This window comes from Rattus norvegicus, chromosome X (genome assembly GCF_036323735.1).
Source record: "Rattus norvegicus strain BN/NHsdMcwi chromosome X, GRCr8, whole genome shotgun sequence".
Lineage (NCBI taxonomy): Eukaryota > Metazoa > Chordata > Mammalia > Rodentia > Muridae > Rattus > Rattus norvegicus.
The window spans coordinates 139,658,565-139,680,611 of record NC_086039.1 but is presented as its reverse complement, the minus strand read 5'-3'; the positions used below and the strand labels follow the sequence as shown (position 1 = coordinate 139,680,611).

General features: G+C 39.9%; 1 protein-coding gene across 9 annotated transcripts in view; it reads left to right on the top strand.

Annotated features, from left to right (window-relative positions):
• The window catches only part of Map7d3 (MAP7 domain containing 3), a 66,653-nt gene that overhangs the window by 42,628 nt on the left and 1,978 nt on the right, over positions 1-22,047 (top strand). For 2 of the 9 annotated variants that reach the window (XM_063280108.1, XM_063280105.1), the window contains 13 exons: positions 3,328-3,420; positions 3,505-3,588; positions 4,428-4,591; positions 6,221-6,329; positions 7,511-7,603; positions 11,470-12,137; positions 12,892-13,025; positions 13,264-13,436; positions 15,355-15,484; positions 16,977-17,121; positions 17,844-17,951; positions 20,558-20,645; positions 21,163-21,349. In XM_063280108.1, the coding sequence (XP_063136178.1) occupies positions 3,328-3,420; positions 3,505-3,588; positions 4,428-4,591; positions 6,221-6,329; positions 7,511-7,603; positions 11,470-12,137; positions 12,892-13,025; positions 13,264-13,436; positions 15,355-15,484; positions 16,977-17,121; positions 17,844-17,951; positions 20,558-20,645; positions 21,163-21,349 (2,176 nt within the window). Of the gene's footprint in view, positions 1-3,327; positions 3,421-3,504; positions 3,589-4,427; positions 4,592-6,220; positions 6,330-7,510; positions 7,604-11,469; positions 12,162-12,891; positions 13,026-13,263; positions 13,437-15,354; positions 15,485-16,976; positions 17,122-17,843; positions 17,952-18,836; positions 18,973-20,557; positions 20,647-21,162; positions 21,350-22,047 lie in introns of those variants that run through there. The other 7 variants (XM_063280106.1, XM_039099853.2, XR_005497999.2 and 4 more) reach the window with 6 other exon arrangements.

The following is a 22,047-nucleotide window of genomic DNA, read 5'->3' as shown; positions in this document are numbered from 1 at the left end:
ATGAACATAGTGGAGCACGTGTCTTTGTTATACGTTGGGGCATCTTTTGGGTATAGGCCCAAGAGAGGTATAACTGGGTCCTCAGGTAGCTCAATGTCCAGTTTTCTGAGGAACCTCCAGACTGATTTCCAGAGTGGTTGTACCAGTCTGCAAGACCACCAACAATGAAGGAGTGTTCCTCTTTCTCCACATCCTCGCCAGCATTTGCTGTCACCTGAGTTTTTGATCTTAGCCATTCTCACTGGCATGAGGTAGAATCTCAGGGTTGTTTTGATTTGCATTTCCCTTATGACTAAAGATGTTGAACATTTCTTTAGGTGCTTCTCAGCCATTTGGCATTCCTCAGCTGTGAATTCTTTGTTTAGATCTGAACCCCATTTTTAATAGGGTTATTTGTCTCCCTGCGGTCTAACTTCTTGAGTTCTTTGTATATGCTAGGTATTAGTCCTTTATCAGATGTAGGATTGGTAACATTCTTTTCTCAATCTGTTGGTTGTCCTAATGACAGTGTCCTTTGCTTTACAGAAGCTTTGAAATTTTATGAAGTCCCATTTGTCGATTCTTGTTCTTAGAGCACAAGCCATGGGAATTTTCCCCTATGTCCATGTGTTTGAGGATCTTCCCCACTTTTTCTTCTATTAGAGTGAATCTGGTTTGATGTGGAGGTCCTTGATCCACTTGGACTTAAGCTTTGTACAGGGTGATAAGCATGGATCGATCTGCATTCTTCTACATGTTGACCTCCAGTTGAACCAGCACCATTTGCTGAAAATGCTATCTTTTTTCCATTGGATGGTCTTGGCTCCTTTGTCAAAAATCAAGTGCCCATAGGTGTGTGGGTTCATTTCTGGGTCTTCAATTCTGTTCCATTGGTCTATCTGTCTGTCTCTGTACCAATACCATGCAGTTTTTATCACTATCGCTCTGTAATACTGCTTGAGTTCAGGGATAGTTATTCCCCCTGAAATCTTTTTATTGTTGAGGATAGTTTTTGCTATCCTGGGATTTTTGTTATTCCAAATGAATTTGAAAATTGCTCTTTCTAACTCTATGAAGAATTGGATTGGAATTTTGATGGGGATTGCATTGAATCTGCAGATCACTTTTGGTAAAATGGCCATTTTTACTACATTAATCCTGCCAATCCATGAGCATGGGAGGTCTTTCCATTTTCTGAGGACTTCTTCAATTTCTTTCCTCAGAGTCTTGAAGTTCTTGTCATACAGAACTTTCACTTGCTTGGTTAAAGTCACACCGAGGTATTTTTTGAAGGGTGTCATTTCCCTAATTTCCTCTCAGCCTGTTTATACTTTGAGTAGAGGAAGGCTACTGATTTATTTGAGTTAATTTTATACCCAGCCACTTTGCTGAAGTTGTTTATCAGCTTTAGTAGTTCTCTGGTGGAACTTTAGGGCTCACTTAAATGTACTGTCATATCATCTGCAAATAGTGATATTTTGACCTCTTCTTTTCCAATCTGTATCCCCTTGATCTCCTTTTGTTGTCTGATTGCTCTGGCTAGAACTTCAAGAACTATATTGAATAAGTAGGGAGAGAGTGGGCAGCCTTGTCTAGTCCCTGATTTTAGTGGGGTTGTTTCAAGTTTCTCTCCATTTATGTTTTGGTGTGCAAGACAAGGTTTCTCTGTGTAACAGCCCTGGCCATCCTGGAACTTGCTCTGTAGACCCAGGGTGGCCTTGAACTCAGATATCTGCCAGCCTCTGCCTCCCAAGTGCTGGGATTAAAGGTGTGCACCACCACCGCCTGCATCTGATGTACTTTAAAAAGCCATACATCACTAAGTTAACTTCTTTACGTGTTTTTGTGCTGCCATTGCTAGTCACAACTGGAATTATCTTTTTTTTTTCTTTTTTAAGGGCGATATAACAACAGAATCTGAGGAAATTCAAAAAGTCATCAAATCCTGCTACAAAATCCTACATTCAACAAAACTGGAAAATTTGAATGAAATGGACAATTTTTTTTGTTTCTACTTCTTTTTTTATTAATTTTTTTTTCGGAGCTGGGGACCGAACCCAGGGCCTTGCGCTTGCTAGGCAAGCGCTCTACCACTGAGCTAAATCCCCAACCATTAATTTTTTTATTAACTTGAGTATTTCTTATTTACATTTTGATTGTTATTCCCCCTAACCCCCCCTCCCCTTCTTTATGGGTGTTCCCCATCCTCCCCCCATTGCCACCCTCCCCGCATAGTCTAGTTCACTGGGGGTTCAGTCTTAGCAGGACCCAGGGCTTCCCCTTCCACTGGTGCTCTTACTAGGATATTCATTGCTACCTATGGGGTCAGAGTCCAGGGTCAGTCCATGTATAGTCTTTAGGTAGTGGCTTAGTCCCTGGAAGCTCTGGTTGCTTGACATTGTTGTACATATGGGGTCTCGAGCCCCTTCAAGCTCTTCCAGTTCTTTCTCTGATTCCTTCAACGGGGGTCCCGTTCTCATTTCAGTGGTTTGCTGCTGGCATTCGCCTCTGTATTTGCTGTATTCTGGCTGTGTCTCTCAGGAGCGATCTACATCCGGCTCCTGTCGGTCTGCACTTCTTTGCTTCATCCATCTTGTCTAATTGGGTGGCTGTATATGTATGGGCCACATGTGGGGCAGGCTCTGAATGGGTGTTCCTTCAGTCTCTGTTTTAATCTTTGCCTCTCTATTCCCTGCCAAGGGTATTCTTGTTCCCCTTTTAAAGAAGGAGTGAAGCATTCACATTTTGATCATCCGTCTTGAGTTTCATTTGTTCTAGGCATCTAGGGTAATTCAAGCATTTGGGCTAATAGCCACTTATCAATGAGTGCATACCATGTGTGTTTTTCTGTGATTGGGTTACCTCACTCAGGATGATATTTTCCAGTTCCAACCATTTGCCTATGAATTTCATAAAGTCATTGTTTTTGATAGCTGGGTAATATTCCTTATGTCAACAAACGCCATAAACTTTTTAAAGATGTATTTATTATGTATACAGTGTTCCACCTGCATGTACACGTGCAGGCCAGAAGAGGGCACCAGATCTCATTATAGATGGTTGTGAGCCACTATGTGGTTGCTGGCTCATGACCTCTGGATGAGCAGACAGTGCTCTTAACCTCTGAGCCATCTCTCCAGCCCCATAAACTTTTAAGTCTTTGTTGAATTGTTGTTGAACATAAATAAGTTCTTAGCCCATCTTTTCGTGATTGACGAAGATCAAGCAGTAATGTTTTACTTCATAGAAAAGATCCAATCTTTCCCCATCAATGACAAATGGTTATGGATTTCTGTTCTTCTATAGGCTGCTAATGTCTCAGGCTTTTTCCTTATCCTTGTGTTTTAGTTGCCGTAGCTCAAGAACTAGCTGAAGAAAGGAGACGTAAACGTGGTCTTGAGTCTTCTGCAGTTTCACTTAAGAAATCGTCATGTACACCTGGTATACTCTCAGTGATATTCTGATATATCAGTGCTGTAGCTTTGACATTTGATAACATACTAATGGGTAATTCCTCTTTTGTAGTTTTAGATGGTTCTGTCCTTAAAAATGATGTCAAACAGCAGCTAGCCAAGGAACGCAGAGAAGAACAGAAACGTCAGCAAGAGGGTATGCATAGTGGACAGTGCTATCTATGCACAGCTCATGTTTTCCTCACTAGGCTTTAGTCACTTCGCTTCATCTACTTACATGACAAATTATAATTTTATTACATAAAATATTACATTTAATTAAGTCCATTTACTAACCAACACCACAGAGGCCCCTGAAGAATCTGGGACCGATTTATTTCATTGTTGAAGGAGGGGTTTAAGTTAGCTTCGGTCATTGAAAATTGAAGTCTGGGACTCTCTTTGACATTGTGAAAGTAAGCAGAATGGGATGTCAGTAAAAATGGGACTTGGTATAAATGAAAACTTTCTCCAACTTGGGTGCATGCTATAAAACTGCATGTTCTTCTTTGATCCAAATCAGCTGACAAATGTTCCGATTTATTCAAGTGGAATATTATAAGTGATTTTTTTCATGGTAGTAGGAGAGAGTAGTGTGTTAGGGAGAACATTTTATGACTGGACAGGTATGAATTCTCTGGTTGCAGTCAGAAAATAATGACTAGTAAAACAAGCTCTTACATCATGGGGTAGACTTTGAAGTCTATTCATGTAACACAAGAAAACATGTCTTCCTTCTTTGGAATTTTAGTTTGGCTAGGCCAAGAGTCATCTGGCTTAAGCATGCCAATTCTTGCCAGTTCAGTGAACACCTTGTGAAAAGTGGTTCTTTAATGCCTACATTTATTTATACACTGTGCATGTTATTTACTAGACCAGGTTATGTTGTCTTAAGACTGATAAGGAGACAAGGTAACATTTTTTCCTTCTATGTATGTAATGTGGAAAACTTTTCTTGGCTTTAACACTATGAAAATATTGCTTGGAACATTTCAGCCAACAAGGAAAAACAACTGCTTGAGAAAGAACAGAAGGCGAAGCTGCAGTACGAAAAACAGTTGGAAGAAAAACACCGCAAGCTGAAGGAACAAAAGGAAAAGGACGAACGACGACGAGCATCTGCAGAAGAAAAAAGGAAACAGAAGCAGGCAGAAGACAAAGTATGGCACATTAAAGTCTGTCTGTTTACTGTGGGCATCATGTACACTTGAGATTGCTGACTCTGTAGAAAGGAAGGGAATCTCACCTTTTACTATTTTCTTCCGTTTTCCTTAACCTCAGCCCAAGTCCTTAAACACTAACTTCAGGAGGAAAGAGGAAGCTTGAAGGTGCAGACACTGAACCCCTTTGGCTTTCAGAAGGCAATCTCAGTGTATCTTGGTTTGGGTTTACTCAGAACTATTCTCTACGATCTGTATAAAGACTCCAACCCCAGCACACCACCTCTCTGACAGGTCTCATATGCAGGGTGATTTCTCCAAACTTACCTGGTCTTGTCACTCCCTGAGAAAGTATGAACCATTATAGACAGTTTGAAAAGCAACAATCATAAATTAGAAAACAATACAGAGTGATTAAGAATCCCTGGTGGACAACTTCAGTCCGAGACAGTTCCAGAATAGTAAAAGAGGAAGTTTAGAGAGAAACAAAGAACACAACAGAAGCAAATGTCAGTGTAGACAAAAAAGGAACCAGAGACGTGGCAAGAAAAAGAAAGGCTAAAGGAATTCAACACCAAAGAACTAGTGGGGGAGAGGCACAGGCAAAGCCGAGTATACTGACATTGTTAAAAAAAAAAAAAAGTATTATGTTTCCCTTTAGCCTAAGAGGAGCAGGGCAGGCTCTGTAACGATGTTATGTAACAGTTGCTGTTAGGCTAGAGAGGTGGCTCAGTGGTTAAGAGCACTCACTGCTCTTTCAGGGGTCCCAAGTTCAAATCCCAGCAACCACATGGTGACTCACAACCATCTGTAATGGGATCTGATACCCTCTTCTGGTGTGTCTGAGGACAGCTACAGTGTACTTATATATAATAAAAACAGTTGCTGTTAGGAAGCAGAATACCCCTGGCCCTAAAGATTTTTTCACTGGAACATAGTCCATGGTACGTTATAGTATAGGGATGATACACCCCTGAACAAAGAACTCATTTCTAAGCATGCACTTGTTCTACCACACCATGACATGTGATTTGTGTGACTGTTATCCTCACCAGTTCAGGTTGCAGGAGAGGTCAATAGAAACATATTGCTTGCCTTAAAAACAATTCTTACTTAGCACCAGGATTTAAGTTTTAACAGACAGGAACATAATAGATGAATAACTTTGACTTCTGGACATGTCACCATTTTCTCTTTTCACAAAAGATACAATACTTAGAAAATATCATCCATCCAACATGATAAAATGAATGATTGAGGGAATCAAGCAGAAGTGAGAACTGAGGGAGGCAAACAGCAATGTAAAGCACTGATTACTTGGCAGGACAGGACACTCCAGTCTTTGTCCAGTGGCTTTAGAACTTTGGCTCCATGCTTTCTAATGATAAAAGTGAGAAAAGAAGCATGGTCAATTCCTCAGCATAGCAGTCAGAAAAGAAAAACAAGTTACTCAGTGATAGCATGGAGATTCATTAATGAAATTGAAACATGTCTCCAAGTATTTTAAACTTTTATCCACTTAAAAAAGAAATGTAGCGATGGAGTTAGTTTTGGAAACAACTTAAACCTTGGCTTTAGATTATGGTAATCTAATAACCATATAAAATGGTCTGGATTTTTTTTAAATAGGAAAAATTTAAGGCTGTTGTGTCTCGTACAATGGAGCGATGCAATCTCATTGATAAACGTCAGAAAAGGTGGTCGTGGGAGGGTAGTGTGATGAATACTGACAAATCTGGTAAGTAATCTAGTTGTTAAATTTCAGTTTCTTAGTGTCCATTTTCACTGTCAGTTATTGGTAGAAGGCTGCATGCAGCACGAGCTGTTCTTTATGTCCTAAACGAAAATGTGATACAGAGTAAACTTCTATCACCTGCCAAAGCAGAACCAATAAGATTTTATAATGGATTTTAATTCAGAATATGCTCAACTTTATTTAAATTTACATTAAGCACAAGAATGATGAATATGTAAATATTTTTTTATAAACTAAGTCCAAGGCTGGAGAAATAGCTCAGTCATTTTAAAGCATTTGCCTTGCAAGCTATAGGACCTGAGGTTGCTCTCCAGAATCCACTTAAAAATAAATTATGTGTAGTAATATAAACTCCCAGTTGTAGCACTGCAAAGGTAGTGGCTGATTTGTAATAGCTCTTGACGCTACTTTATGATTTCTTGAAGTATGCTGATGAAAGAATTACAGGACTTAGGCTTACACCTGACGTCATCACATTATCAATCCAAAGAATTTTCATTTGACATAATAGTGTTAATATTTATTTTATAAGACTAAAAGAAAAAGAAATCTTGTTTAAAAGATGACCCTTCAGTATCCTAAGCTAGAATATTTCAGACAAAATGGGAAGTATTCACACAAAGCCAACTGTTTTATAGTTTTGTTACTTTGTGACATCTATAGCAAATATAATTTTTTTTTGGTTTAAAAACAGTCATAATTAAATTACCCATTATTGTTAGACATTACCATGGATGGTTTTATTAAAGGTTATATGTTTCAATTTAGGAAGATTGCTGTTGTCAAAATTAGATATTTTCCATATTAAATTTTATCATTTTGGGTTTTTTTTTTTTGAGACAGGATTTTACTGTGTAGCCTTGACTGTCCTGGAACTCGGTCTATAGACCAAGTTGTCCTCAAACTCACAGAGATCCTCCTGCCTCTTGAGTAACCCCTGACACCACCTGGCATCATTTTCTAAGTAACTCTGTTCTCACTTCAATAAGATAATGAGCAAATAATTTTAAACTTTGTGGCTGTAGACTATATAATATTTGAAATTAAATAAATTCTTTGAAGCAAGATTTGAAAAGATATTTAAACTGCCTAATACACCAAGTGAGTCACTCCTGAGTTCCTAAGTAGTTTCTAGAAAAGTGATCTTTGCACTTGACGTTTAGGAAAACCGGAAAATAAACGAAGCTCCTCTATGAGTAGAAAAGAAAACCAATTGCAGACCAGTGGTGATTTGCAACATGTGAACAACAGACCAAGTGAGTGCTTATTTCTAAGTAGAAATCTTAAATTCTGGTTTAAAGAAGTGTTTAGCTCAGCTTTGTGTTGCTTAGAAAGTTGTTCAAGAGAGGCTGGAAAGCTGGTTCAGTGGTTAAGAGAACTTCCAGAGGTCCTGAGTTCAATTCCCAGCAACCACATGGTGGCTCTCAACCATCTGTAATGAGACTTGATGCCCTCTTCTGGTGTGTTTGAAAACAGCTACAGTGTACTTACATATAGTAAATAAGTCTTTTAAAAAAGGAAAATTGTTCAAGGAAACATGCTTATGTATGTGTGGCCCAAAAAGTAGTCAAAAGTGAGCTCATGGATCTGAAAAAGAACAAGTAAAGGGAGGGGTGTATGGGAAGGTTTGGAGGGAGGAGAGGGGAGGAAGAAATTATATAATTATGTTATGGTCTCAAAAATGAAAAAACACTTTTTGAAAAACATCATTCAAGAAAGTGCCAGGAGTTAGGAAAGTGCAAGAGTAAATAATCTGGCCTTTCTTTCCCATGTGCTGCAAACTTCCTGGCATATGCGCATATGACAGGGAGTCTAGAGTGAAGCTGAAGCAATCAATCAGACGATGTGAGTGTAAAGAGATTTGTATTGCAGGACTACTGTTCTCGATTCACTTTAAACATTCCATGAGTTCTCATTGGGGAATTATAAATTACTGGCTCCATTTTAAACAAAGCTTTACTCTGTCGCCTTCATGGTTTTCCTGCTGATTTTTCTTTTTACAAGAATCACAATTATTACTGAAATATTTCTTTAAGTTCTCTTTAATTTTATGTTTATTTAGTGATTGCATGCATGCATGTATCCATGTGTGTGGAGGCCAGAGGAGAATTTGTGTCAGTCAGTTCTGTCTGCCGTGTGAGTTCCGGGAATGAAAACAAGACCTTAGGCTGCATAGTGGCACAGTCTCCCATTACCCATCTTCGTCTCTCTGTCTCTGTTCTTAGTGTTGTTTTTTTGTTTATGACAGGATCTCACACTGTAGCCCTGACATAGTCCAGGATGGCTTTAACTTCATAGCAATTCTTCTGTCTCAGCCCTCCTCAGAGCTGACACAGCAGGCATCAGCTCCTTGCCTAATTTTCAAGTGATTTCTTTCTGACAGTTTTTCTCCCCTACCATGTCCCTTCTTGTATTGTGTTATCCTATTCAACTTTGCTCCTCTGATACTATGATAAAACACTGGCCAAAGGCATCTTAGGGAAGAAAGGGTTTGTTTGACTTACAGCTTGGACTCCGATTGCTCAAGGAAGCCAGGGCAGGAACTCAAACAGGAGGTTGAAGCAGAAACTGTAAAGAAATACTGCTTCCTGGCTTCTTCCCCTCTGGCTTGCTCACATACATTTCTTTTTTTTTTCACATACATTTCTTATGGGGATCAAAGCCTACATCAGTCTGCCATGAAGAAAATGTCCCACAGTCATGCATGGCCACAGGCTAGTCTGATGGAGGCAATTATTTAATGGAAGGTTCTTCAGTTTCAGTCATGTTGACAATGAAAGGTAACCAGTATACACGGTTCACCCTACTACAGAAGACTTTAGCAAACTGAATCAGGTTAAATCCTTTGGAAAGAAATGCAATTTGTGCTAGGGATCTTTATAAACATAAAGACTGTTAGAGCAAAATACTTATGTAAAAACATCACTTTTGGCAAGAGAGTTTTATTCAGTCCCAGGTTGCATTTGGTAGTGAATTTTTGTCAGTGGTCATAGCCAATATATCTGTCTTATCTGTAGGAATCACTGTGAAGGTTGATTTGCTAGAGATAATCGTTTTCTTCATGTGTAAGTTCTATTATAGAGACATAGGGTGGGAAATAGTTCCGATATATCCTGCCTGCCTGCCTGCCTGCCTGCCTTCCTTCCTTCTTTCCATCCTTCCTTCATTCCTTCCTTGCAAGTTATTGTATTATGTGGTGGCCTGTCCCCCTTCTTCAGCTATCCAACAGGTTAGTGCAGTCATATGACAGTTCTATTATTAGTGATAATTCTTGCATTTGTGTGCGAAACTTCCAAATGAATGTTTGTATTTGGATTCATCATGTCCTGCTTTAATGCAGTTTTTAGTAGGAATGAGAAAATATTCTTTGTTAATTCTATTCTAAAACAGCCAAGTATGCAGTGCTTTACATATTCATCTGAAATATCTAGACCTAGCTTAGCACTTAACATTTTGCAGAGGACACAGGTTAGGTTCCCATCGCCCACATGGCAGTTCACAACTGTCTATAACTCCATTTCCAGGGACTCTAACATCCTCTTCTGGCCTTTGAGGGTACCAGGCATGCATGTACACACACACACACGGGGGGGGGGAGCAGAAGAGGAGAGGAGAGGAGAGGAGAGGAGAGGAGAGGAGAGGAGAGGAGAGGAGAGGGCAAACACTCACGTGTAAAAGTATCTTTTATTTGCCTGAAGTAATTATTGTCTCTGAGGTTTAGTGCCTCATTCTGCTAACAGTCTGCTCACTGCCTACTCCAGGTAGCTTCTAGCCTCCATACAATCTCATCTAGGTCCAGAATGTTTTCACCCTCTGAGACTTGCTGCTCAATAAGCTCACCCCTTCCTAGTTCTTTCTGAGCTCTGGCTGGTTCAACTCAAGTGTTCTTCTGGCTTAAACTGTCTCCAAGCTGACTGATTTAATCTGGCTTCTCTCTCTCAGCCTCTCCTGAATTGCTCTGCTTGGCCTCATACTAACATTAGCAATCTGCTCTTTTTTTTTTTTTTAAGTTTTACTTATTTATTATATGTAAGTACACTGTAGCTGTCTTCAGACACACCACAAGAGGGCATCAGATCTCATTACAGATGGTTGTGAGCCACCATGTGCTTCTGGGATTTGAACTCAGGACCTCTGGAAGGGCGGTCAGTGCTCTTAACCGCTGACCCATCAATCCAGCCCTAGCCATCTGTTCTAATCTTCTGTCTTTTCATTATCTGGCTCACTCTGTCTTCACCTATGTCTAGCTTGCGCTCTCTCTCTCTCTCTCTCTCTCTCTCTCTCTCCATCTAAACCAGTAAAACTGCCTGCTTCCTCTCTCTCTGCATTGCTCTCTAGCTTCCCTTTCCTCTTTCATGAGAGTTGGACACATCATATTTTGTCAAATCTTTCTCTGATTTGTCACTTTGTCTGCCACTCAATTGGATATCACCTTCAAACTTTGGTATTCTTTCTACAAACTAACTTTACCTTCATTGTTTGGGATTAAAGGTAAGTACTAAAGGCATCCCTATATTCTGGTCAGAAGGATTAAAGGTATGGGTTGAGGGCTGGTCAGAATGAGCCAGATAATGAAGAGACAGAAGGTTAGAACAGGTTGCTAATGTTAGTATGAGGTCAAGCAGAGCAATTCCAGAGAGGCTGAGAGAGAGAAGCCAGATTAAATCAGTCAGCTTGGAGAGAGTTTAAGTCAGAAGAACACCACAACTAGAAACAATCTCTGTGTTCACAGTGTGGTCAAATACTCATGCCCATAACAACACTTGTGCACATAAAATAAAAGTAAATCTTTTTAAAATGTGGCAGGGATTTTGAAATGCAGTATGATAAGAATAGAAATGTTTTGCTGCAAGTGTCCACTTTATAGGCCAGCTCATTTTCATGTGTAGTAAACCACTGATATTACAGAATTCTGTTGATGTTGCTTCTGTAATACTAAATTTTTGATGTTCCAGTCTATGTCTATGATACATTTCACTTAACAATTCCTATTTTCTGTGAAATTTCTATAATTTCCTATTAAAAAGCCTCTTTTCTCTGTTCATACTGTGTTCATACTGTGTACACAGTAGTCAAATTACTACCTTTATATGGAATTTACTGTGTTCTCATTCACTTATAGGCATGACCAAATATGTTTTCCGCTATGTTACTGTACCAATGTTTACTAGTGAAGAGCTAAAGTCTTCTGCTATGTTCTGTAAACCATCAGCAAAAGCACCAGTTACAGCAAAATTAGAAGTAACACCCATAAAGAAAGTAGAAACTCCTCTCAAGGGAGATGTGGAAGGACCAGCAAAGGTGGTGAATCTAGAAATCCCACCCAAAATAACAATTGAAGTACCCTCTCCAACGAACTTGGAAGAACCATCTGAAGGTGATGTGGAAGTAAAACTCCAAAACATGGAGGACATCTCTAAAGTTAAAGTGGAAATTTCTCCAGAGGCAGATGTCAAAGTATCTATTGATGAGAACATAGCAAGATACCCTAAACCAAATGTTGAAGAACTCCCCTCAGTGAGTATGGATGCCTCTTCAAGTATTGAACCATCCTCCACGGTGAGTGAGGACTCATTCCCCTCCCCGAGTACAGCATCATCCTCCTTTGTGAGTGTGGAAATATCTCCTGTTGTCAGCTTGGATGCCTCACCTGAAACAAGCATAGATGCCTCACCTGAATCAAGTATGGACTCAGGGAGTATGGAAGTGGCCTTAGGAAACAATCTAGAAGCACCTCTTCAGGCCAGTGAGGAATCATACTTTGATGAGAGTGTGCAAGAACAACCTCAGGTAAATGTTGCAGGATCACCAAAGGTGAGTGTGTAAGCACAGCCTAAGCGAGGGGAGTGTGTAAGCACAGCCTAAGCGAGGGGAGTGTATGAAGCACAGCCTAGGCAAACATTAAGGCATTGCCCACGGTGACTGTGGTAGCACTTTTGAGGGAGTGGTGGAAGTTTCACCATAGGCAAGTGGGAAAATGCCTTCTAAGATGTGCAAACATCTCCCAAAGCTAAAGGGACTCCAGAGGTTTGTTAGTCCGTTAATGTGAGATGCTTCCATACTTTGAGGAAAAAAACATTTTTGAAGAATATTCTGGATTGTTCAGTGAGGTTTTAAAATTGAATTTGAATTATTAAAATAGAAGTTTTTTTAAGATATATTTTTATTTATTTTTCATTATACTGCTGCTGTCTATAGACACACCAGAAGAGGACACCAAGATCCCATTACAGATGGTTGTGAGCCACCATGTGGTTGCTGGGAATTGAACTCAGGACCTCTGGAAGAGCAGTCAGTGCTCTTAACTGCTGAGCCATGTCTCCAGCCCCCGAAGTAGATTTTAAAAATGTATTTCTATGATACACTTGCATTGTGTAATCTCTTAGTTGAGAGAAAAAAAGTATCTAATTTTCATGAATTAAAAGAAAATTAGAGACTTCAAGAACCATGACACTATTTTATTCAGAGTATTTTCTTATGAAAAGATAGATATAGTATAACAATTGCTAGCAATTTTTTTATCTTATTGAATTGGTATGTTCAGAACCCAGAAATGGACAAAAGGAACGTAAACCTAAACCTTACCACCAAGAAACAAGCACCATGCCACATACCATGTTACCGATGGCCATCATCTCCTGCCCTTGGGTGGCGCCCACCTTCTCCCTTAAAGGCTCTGTAAGTAACCTATTTGCAGTTCCTCCTTATGTGAATTTTACTGAAACAAAGGTATGTCCAACATGAAATAATATAGTATGTAAGGTAAATAATTGCATGTGGGAAAAATGAAGTAGCTTTACTTTGCCCATTATGAAAATCTCCAGTTTAAAATGTCCTTGTAGTGTCACTGTATTGCATTGTATAAAATCATATACTGAGAAGTAATCCATACACACTTGTTACTTTTTCATGGCAGGCAGAGTCGAAAGATACGACCTCCGTCTCCCCTACCAGTCTCATCAAGATTATCAACGAAGACTTCTTTGTCATATAGAATAACCCCAGTTCAGAATATCCTATATGTGCCAAATGCATTAGGTATAATAGCAGCAAAGAAAGACAACATCCAAAAGCACATGATCCAAAAAGGTAACTTCTTTCTCTAAGGAATTTATTGTAGCATCACAGAAAAGCTTGAAGTACTTGAATCGTCATAATTGTATTCCTAGTTAACAGGACTTTGGGGAGTGGTCTTTGGTTTAATGAGAATTAACCAAGCACTGGTCTCTGGAATGCTTCTTCTCTGCTGGCTTATCCACTCCTCTGTTTGGAAATTTTATTTTTGGAACAGTTGTTAAAAGCATAATTTAATTGAGAGGGTTGATATATTATTCTTGTGGGCCCTTACAGTTCAGATATTGGTTTGATTTCGGTGGGTTCACTTAGCTACCGGTGGATGAATACATTTCATCAGATGTAGGCCAGTTTCCATGTACATACATGACATGTGCTAACTTGTGCTGTATCCATTTTCTTTAAAGTGCACCCTGTTATTTTCCCTATCACATGAATTTTTATAGATGTCAGTGCTACTCTGTCTCAAACATAATAGAGAATTTGGTTCTTATAAGAAATTCCAGTGAATTCTCTGTATCAAATTATCTTTTATTGTGAATTAGTTATTCTTGATATCTTAAAATTTTCATTTCTATGTAGTAGTTTATCTAATACAACAGAATTGGTTGTATCAACTAAATATTAGAATATACATCTCTGTGTTGAGCCAGGCATGATGGCACATGGCTTTAATTCCAGAACTCAGGAGGCAGAGGCAGGTGGAATCTATGAATCTGTGACTGCCTAATCTACAGAGTTAGTTCTAGTATAGCCAGAACAAAGCATATAGTGAGACTCTGTCTGAAACTATATATACATATATATATATATGTTTGAGATATATATTTTGAGATATATAGATGTATTTAATATATTTAATATATGCCTGATTTTACAGATAGTCTTGGCTTCTTTTGTCACCTGCAGCTATATACATGTGGTTATCAAAGAGTGGCTAACTATAGGAAACAAAAGTTGTCAAAGTTTAGGCAAACAGCAATAAAAATAATGTGCAAATTCCACATATATGCAGATATGATCTGTTTGGTTGGGTATTTAAGGGTTTTTTTTAAACATTTATTTATTTATGTATAGTGTTTTGCCTGCATATATGCTTATACACCAGAAGAGGGAGCCAAGATCTCATCACAGATGGATGTGGTTGGTGGGATTTGAACTCGGGACCTCTGGAAGAACAGTCAGTGCTCTTAAGCGCTGAGTCATTTCTCCAGCCCTGAGTATTTAAGATTTTTACTCCTCATTTGGATCAGGCATAAACTTGACTTCAGCATATTTTACTCTTTCCTCATAAAGTCCTTGATTGACCTGTCTTACATAGTTAAACCAAAGCAGAAACACACCATTGCATTTTTAGTATTTGAATATGTGCTTATTTGAAAGAGACAACTTGCTAATTTTGTTGTTTGAGAATTGGGGTTTGAACAATTTCCCTAATTAGCATTTGATTTATTTTGATCTGTGTGATGGTTTGAATAAGCTTGACCCATAGGAAATGGCACTATTAGGAGGTGTGGCCTCCTTGGAGTAGGTGTGGCCTTGTTGGAGAAGTGTGTCACTGTGTAGGTGGGACTTGAGGTCCTATGTTCAGGCTCCACTCAGTGAGGAAGAGAACCTCCTCCTAGCTGCCCATGAGAAAGCCTCCTGGCTGCAGTGAGATCAAGGTGTAGAACTCTCAGCTCCTCCTGCACCATGCCTAACTACACATCACCATGCTTCCGCCATGAACCTCCTGAGCCTGTAAGCCCCAATTAAATGTTGTCCTGTTAAGAGCTGCCTTGGTCATGGTGTCTGTCACAGCAGTAAAAACCCTAACTAAGACATTCTGTGTTCATATACTTTTTAATGTTGGGGGGGTATCTCATTTACTTCTTTGTGGGGTTGAAAGGAAGTTGGTCCTCTAATCAATGTTTCACATGTTTCTTTAAACTAGAATCTGGTTATAAAAGTATGCCAAGTGGTGAAGTTGCCAAGAAAGCTTTGGTACAGGTGCAGCATGCTGCTTATGAACAAAAAGGCAAAAAGGAGAAAGAAAGAGTCCAGAAAGAAGAGATAAAGCAAAGGTCAGCACACAATAATCCTTTTTAGCCTAGCACCTTGGGTCTCAGTTCAAACTTTGAAATTTTGCCCTCAAATTCTAAGTTTCAAAAATGATAATTTATTTTTTTCTTCAGTGAGGAAAAGTCTGTCATTGGCTTATAATCAAGTAAAGGAGTGTGTGTGTGTGTGTGTGTGTGTGTGTGAGAGAGAGAGAGAGAGAGAGAGACAGAGACAGAGACAGAGACAGAGACAGAGAAACAGAGACGGGGGGAGGTGGGGAGAAAAGAAAGAAGAAAGAGACAAGGTGGTGGTGGTACACGCCTTTAATCCCAGCACTCAGTAGTCAGAGTTTGAGGTCAGCCTGGTCTATATAGTGAATTCCAGGACAGCCAGGGCTACACAGAAAAACAAAAAAACAAAATCGTGGGTTTGGGGGCTGGAGAGAGTAGAAGAGGAGGAGGAGGAGGAGGAGGAGGAGGAGGAGGAGGAGGAGGAGGAGGAGGAGGAGGAGGAAGAGGAGGAGGAGGAGGTGGAGGAGGAGGAGGAGGAGGAGGCAGCGGCGGTGGCGAGGAAAGAGAAAGGACAAATGAAAACCACTTAGCACTTAGAAAGTTCCCAGACTGTAGAGAAACACATCCTTGTCAGTCTCCATACATCCTGCACCACTAAGATGTGGTAGGACAGTGTAAAAAGAAACCAAAATCACGTCCAGGATTCCCTGTCAGCAGCAGCACTAGAGCACCCAGCATTTCCGTTTACCTTTATGGGAAGGACAAAAAGACATGGATGGGGTCGGGTGAGGAGACAGACAGAAAGATACAAACAGATATTGAGAAAGGACTGAGATTGATCTTCGTCTCCAGGGTCTCATTTAACCAGTGAGTTACTCCTAGAAGACTGTAGTTCAGCTGTGTTCACTTGAACGTGAATTTTCTTGCTCTTCCACCTTTTATGTTGTATCTTGTAATGCAAATTCCTGTCCACAGAGTGTACAAAATATCTATAGTACCGACTTTATTTCTGAGTTACAATTTTTAAAGTACCGTCGCTTAGAAAAAAGATACTTTGAACAGCAAGAAATTTATAACCTGAAAGTTATTATTCCTTGTCTTATGCAAACAGAGATAATCTAGCACTCGAAAGCACTGAATACTGACACACAGTTAGACCCTCCTCCAGATTACCTGTCATCCCTAGGTGACATCGGTGTGTTCATAGCTAAAGAAGACGTTAAAGAGTCTGTCTAAAATAATTAAAGACTGACTATTTTTCTCTTGCATTTGTGTCTAAAGTGGTCGTACTTATTGGAACTCCTTCTGCATGCCCAAAGGTCTGCTTCCCTCATTTAAAAAGGGTCAGATTATATACATCTTGGATAGTAAGAACTCAGAAAATATAGCAAATCTGCCATATATGTAAATTGTATTACTATAATACACTATAAATGCTTCAATAGTCCTGCAAGCTACATACACTAGCAGCTAAAAAATACTAAAGTTGTTTTAATATCCTCAGCATTGCTAGGAAATCAGAAGTTATGGAGAAGAAACTGAATGAAGTCCCAGCAGGAGAATCCTCACCACGCAAAGATGAGCAACGAGAAAAAGATCCAACAAAGCCACTTCTTGAGTTACCAGAAGACCAGAAAGAACAGCTACAGGTTTGTGACATTGGCACGGGGAACCAGTTTAGAAAGTGCATTTGCAATAGATAGTAGCAGTCTGGACCACTGAGCAGACACAGCGTTCTCTGGCTGCAGTTTTACATTATGGTCTCCAAAAAAAAGACATTGCCATAGCCTACCTTATCTTTTTAGCTTTAGTGTATCATTCATCAGAATGATTTGCATGTAAGTTCCTTAAAAACTTGTATACCTTGGCAGGAAACTTGGATACATTTTTCCCCATAGCTTTTAAGAAATGGAAGAAAGTTACCTCCTTGCCACATTAATAACTTGAAAACAGGTACTTTTAAAGCAGTGGTTCTTAACCTGTGGGTTCTGACCTCTTGGAAGGACAGAATGACCCTTCCACGGGGGTTATATATCAGATATTCTGCATGTAAGGTATTTACAGTTCACAACAGTAGCAAAATTATAGTTAGGAAGTAGCAATGAAGTAATTTGATGGTTGGGGTTAACATAACCGGAGGAACTGTATTAAAGGTCACAGCATTAGAGAGGTTAAGAACCACTGCTTTATAGTAAGATGGACAGATATTCAGAAGGGTCATTTTCATGCCTGAAACATTTCAGATCACATTAATCTCAATCTGTGCTTTTTAACAAGACTTTGAATATGGATAATAAATGCGCGCCAAACTAAAATTTTCTTGTTATTCAGATATAGTGAAACTAGTAATATTTTTGCACAAATTTCCTAGAAAGGGGACAGCGCCATGATGAACCCTCACGACAGTGCTGAACAGAGAAAGAAGGAACAGGAAAGAATTATGCTACAAAATTGGCAAGAAAGATTAGAAAGGAAAAAGGTAATTTTCTGTTATATGTGTTTTGTGTTAATTAATGTTGAAAATCCTGAATCAGGTATGTGTTAGCCCTCAGCTGTGTCCCCACTGTGGCTGTTTACCCAAAGGAGCTGACTTCTGTACAAAAGGCTGTCCTTTTATTGGTGGTCCTGGACCTCAGGGCTGGCAGTATAGCAATGTCTCAATGTACCAAACCTGTAGGATCAATGTTCTTTTTAACAGGATGATTCTAGGCTGACAGAGGTTAGTGGAAGTTAGAGTTTCTAAATTGGGCTGGCTTTGCAGTACATATGGTGGGAAGAAGTGGAGGCCTCTTTGAAAGCCCATGGTTTGGAAAGTTTGTGAGGTAGGGCCTCATTTTATGCAACTCTATGCAGTGCTTGGGGTGGGGTACTACAAGGTCTCTGTCAGTCCAAGGCAGCGAGCAAACTAAAACTCTCCTCACCTTATGCACTTGAGAGAATTCCTACCCCTCCCTAGAGAGCATCCTTCTCTGGTTTAGGAAGGAGACCTCAGGGAGCCACAGCATCATTAAAGTGCACTGTCTTCATTAATGTTCGATGCAGTCATGGTCTAAGAGTTCTGAGTAGTTTGCAACGATATGTGTTTAGTCTAACATGAATTTCCCTGCGTGTGAAAGGGGGAACGTGGGATTGCCATTGGTGTGTTCATGTTGTGACAGTAAGAGCAACTGCTGCCACTCACAGCGTTTTATAGATGAACCAAGAACCAGAAGAAGAACACAGCTGCCCTGAGACTTTTGTTAAATCTGTGGTTTTGAGACAGTCATGGGCATTGCCTGCTATACAGTGGGGTACTCAACAGCTTCAAGGACACTGTCTTTTTTAAAAATCTTTCACATTTACATTTTTCTTTCCCTTTAAATAGAGGGTTGAGGAAATAATGAAGTGGACAAGGAAGACAGATGAGAATACCTCTAAGGTAGTCTCCGCCCACACCCAAGTGTATATGACTTCCTCTTCCTTCCTGCTCTTGGTATCTCTTCATTTTTATCAGTCTGCTGGTAATGAAATACAATGTCACATATGTATGTCGCTGGTCCTTAAGGACCTAGAGCTTGCTTTTCTAACTCTAGTTTGATTTCATGTTCTCTTGTGTAAAATGCTTGCTTAGGTCTTCTTGCCTAAAACTTTGGATCAGTTTGTCTTTTTCTTATTTTTTAATAGTTCCTTGAATAGTCTAGATCCCACTTTTGTGGTTGCTGCTGTCGCTGTGCTGTTATATGTTTGAGGCTGTCTTCTTGCAATCTGTGCCTTGTCTTACTATCATTTTCTGTTAGGGAGAAGCGCCTAATGTTAATGTTGATTTTATAAATATCGTCTGATAACTTAAATGCTTTTTATATACTTCCTGAACACTCAGACATCCACTTTGATGAGCCTTTGCCCATCATGTGTCTAGCTGCCGATTCTGTCACCCGCATTTCTTACTGATTTGCAGGGCTTTTTACCTACTCTAAGTAGAAGTTCTTCGGAGGTATGTGTTTCTATCTTTTAATATCTTTTTGTGAAATTATTTAGCCCGTTCCCCTGTCTGGGGATGGTTGCTTGCATGTGTTTTCTCCTGACAAGCCTTTTGAATGGAGCACATGCCCTTGAGACTTATTTTTCTCTACATTCTGGCCCATTTACCTTTGGTTACAAGCTGTTCTTTATACCTGGTCCTAGTTATCCCCGCAATAAAAGTACATGACAAATGTCTTATGGAAATGTTGTTTCTAAGAAGTGTAGAGTGTTGTTTTGATACCACAGTTTAAGCTCCAGGTGTAGCTTGCCACTACCAGCCCTCATTCAGATTCCCTTGGACCTACAGATAAAAAGCAACAACAATAACAACAACAACAACAACAACAACAACAACACACACACACACACACACACACACACACACACACACACACTAGTTAATCTTAAAATGCCTTTGCTATCTCAGAGTCTGGGTACTCCTAAACCTCTCCTGTCACCCCAGTCATAAGTGGATAGAGTGGCCATTGGCCACTCCAAACAAAACCTTGCATGGCTAGTTAGCTTTATCTTCTGTTGCTACTGTCTCTTCCCCCCTCTCCCCTTCTCATTCTCCCTGCATCCTCCTGTGCTACTCTGAGTGTTCCACCCCATCCTCAGACATTGGTCAGTGGGATCTTTATTGATCAATCAAGAACCAATTGGGGAACAGAACCACCCCCTACAGAGAAGTGCTTTGAGTCACTACCTCAAAGCTCGTTCAACTCATTGACCCAAGAGCTTTTACAACAGTACTTGCTCCTGTGTTCATCTTGCTTTTGCTTACTGTTCTCACCCTGGCTTCACTAGCATTCTAAGCAGAGGATGAATATGAGGTGAGGGCTTGGAGGCCTTGCCTGCACTCTTGTTCAAGGGAATGGTTCATTTTCAAGTGTTGCCCTAGCTGACAAAATTAAGGTCACCTGCCTGTCATGAGGGCAGTTAAGGAGATCGATTCTTTTTTTTTTTAACCTTTTATTCGAAATGCCAAAAATTGTCCAACCATGTAATCTTTACTTCTTTGAGATTCTAGACCAGGATGGTCAAATACATATAATCATAACTTTCTCTGCTAACCATACATAGGCTTCAGAAATATCTTCTTCATCTGAGGATGACGCTGATGATGAAGACGAAACAGGAAGTGAAGACTCTGTTGAGATGCTTCCATCAGGTTTGCTTGGCCCTCGTGGTGGCATATACGAGCGGTGCTACTACCGGAAATGGATTGGCTTTAAGAAGCCTGCTGAAAATGCAGACAGAGCACAGTGGGTCTGCTTTTGAATGAGAGGAGAGCTGAAAGCAATAAGGAGCATGTGAAGTCAAACCAGATTCAAGGGCAGAATCAGCTAGTTGGGAGATTGAGGGGTCAGGGGTAGGAAACAAAACCAACCTTTGACACATCAGTCCTTACTAGCAAAGAAAAGATGGAGTTCTTTAAAGATGTGTTCCCTATCATCACCAGGGAATTAAGAGCCAGACAAATGAACGCACATGCGGGGCAGTTCTCAGCTGGCCTGCCATGTTGAGGCTGCTCAGGCTAAGGCTGGGTCTCTTTGCCCAGACTAATGCCTGTCTGGCTCTCACTCCCATGGGTAGGGACTCCCATTCTATCACACTAGGATCAGAGGTTTTGATTTCTCTTGTCTATGTTGTTGAAGTTTCAGCTTTCGTGGTCTTCTCTCCTCTAGGAAGAAAAATGTCCATGAAACACAAAAAGTTTCACAAATATGCCAAGATGAAGCCTCAAAAGTTGGTGTTTTTGCAAGCGGGAACTGGTGAGGTTGATACTGAGAAAAATGTATATTTTAATGGGGACGTGAAAGATGCCAAACAAAAAGATCCCAAATACTCTACAATTCAAGCAAAAGTCTCAAAGTAAGTCTCTTAGCACTTTAGTCATCCAAGTAAATATGGATGTGGGGAAGTATGAATGGCATTCTTAGAATCCGGAATAATATTTATTATGATTGAGCACTTAGTTTGCATATACCAAACATGTCAGGCCCCAACTTAATGGAAATAAAACAATGTCTACAGCAGTCTCTGGGCCAAGATCATCATCCCCATCTCTTACAGACAATGAAACTGAGATAGATACACGAAGACTTTAGACATTAAGTGCGAAATTCAAACTCAGATTAATCCGACATCAAGTTGCTTGTGTTTTCATGATAACTGTGGATTCATTTATTGAGTGTATAAAACAGGCACTACCTGTCTTCATTTTCACTGCTACTCGGAGATTGATAAGCATATGCTTCTTTCACATAATGTAAGCAGGCTCAGAGGTTAAGTGGGCAGAGTAGGACTTGGTTGTTAAAAATGAACACTGCCCAGATGATAGCCTGAACAATTATAAAGCTCTTCGGCCCACTAGAGTATATAAATGTCTGCTAAGGGGCTAGGTTCTGGTAACAGCAGCAAAGGGCTACCACACTGAACTCTTAAACCAGTTCTTTAGTTGCCTCTTCCCATCTGTGTCCTTGACTGACGTTAAGAAAGGCAACGGGAAGCTAGAAAGATGACTGGGTGGGTAAAAACACTTACCATATAAGCTTAAAGACCTGAGTTCA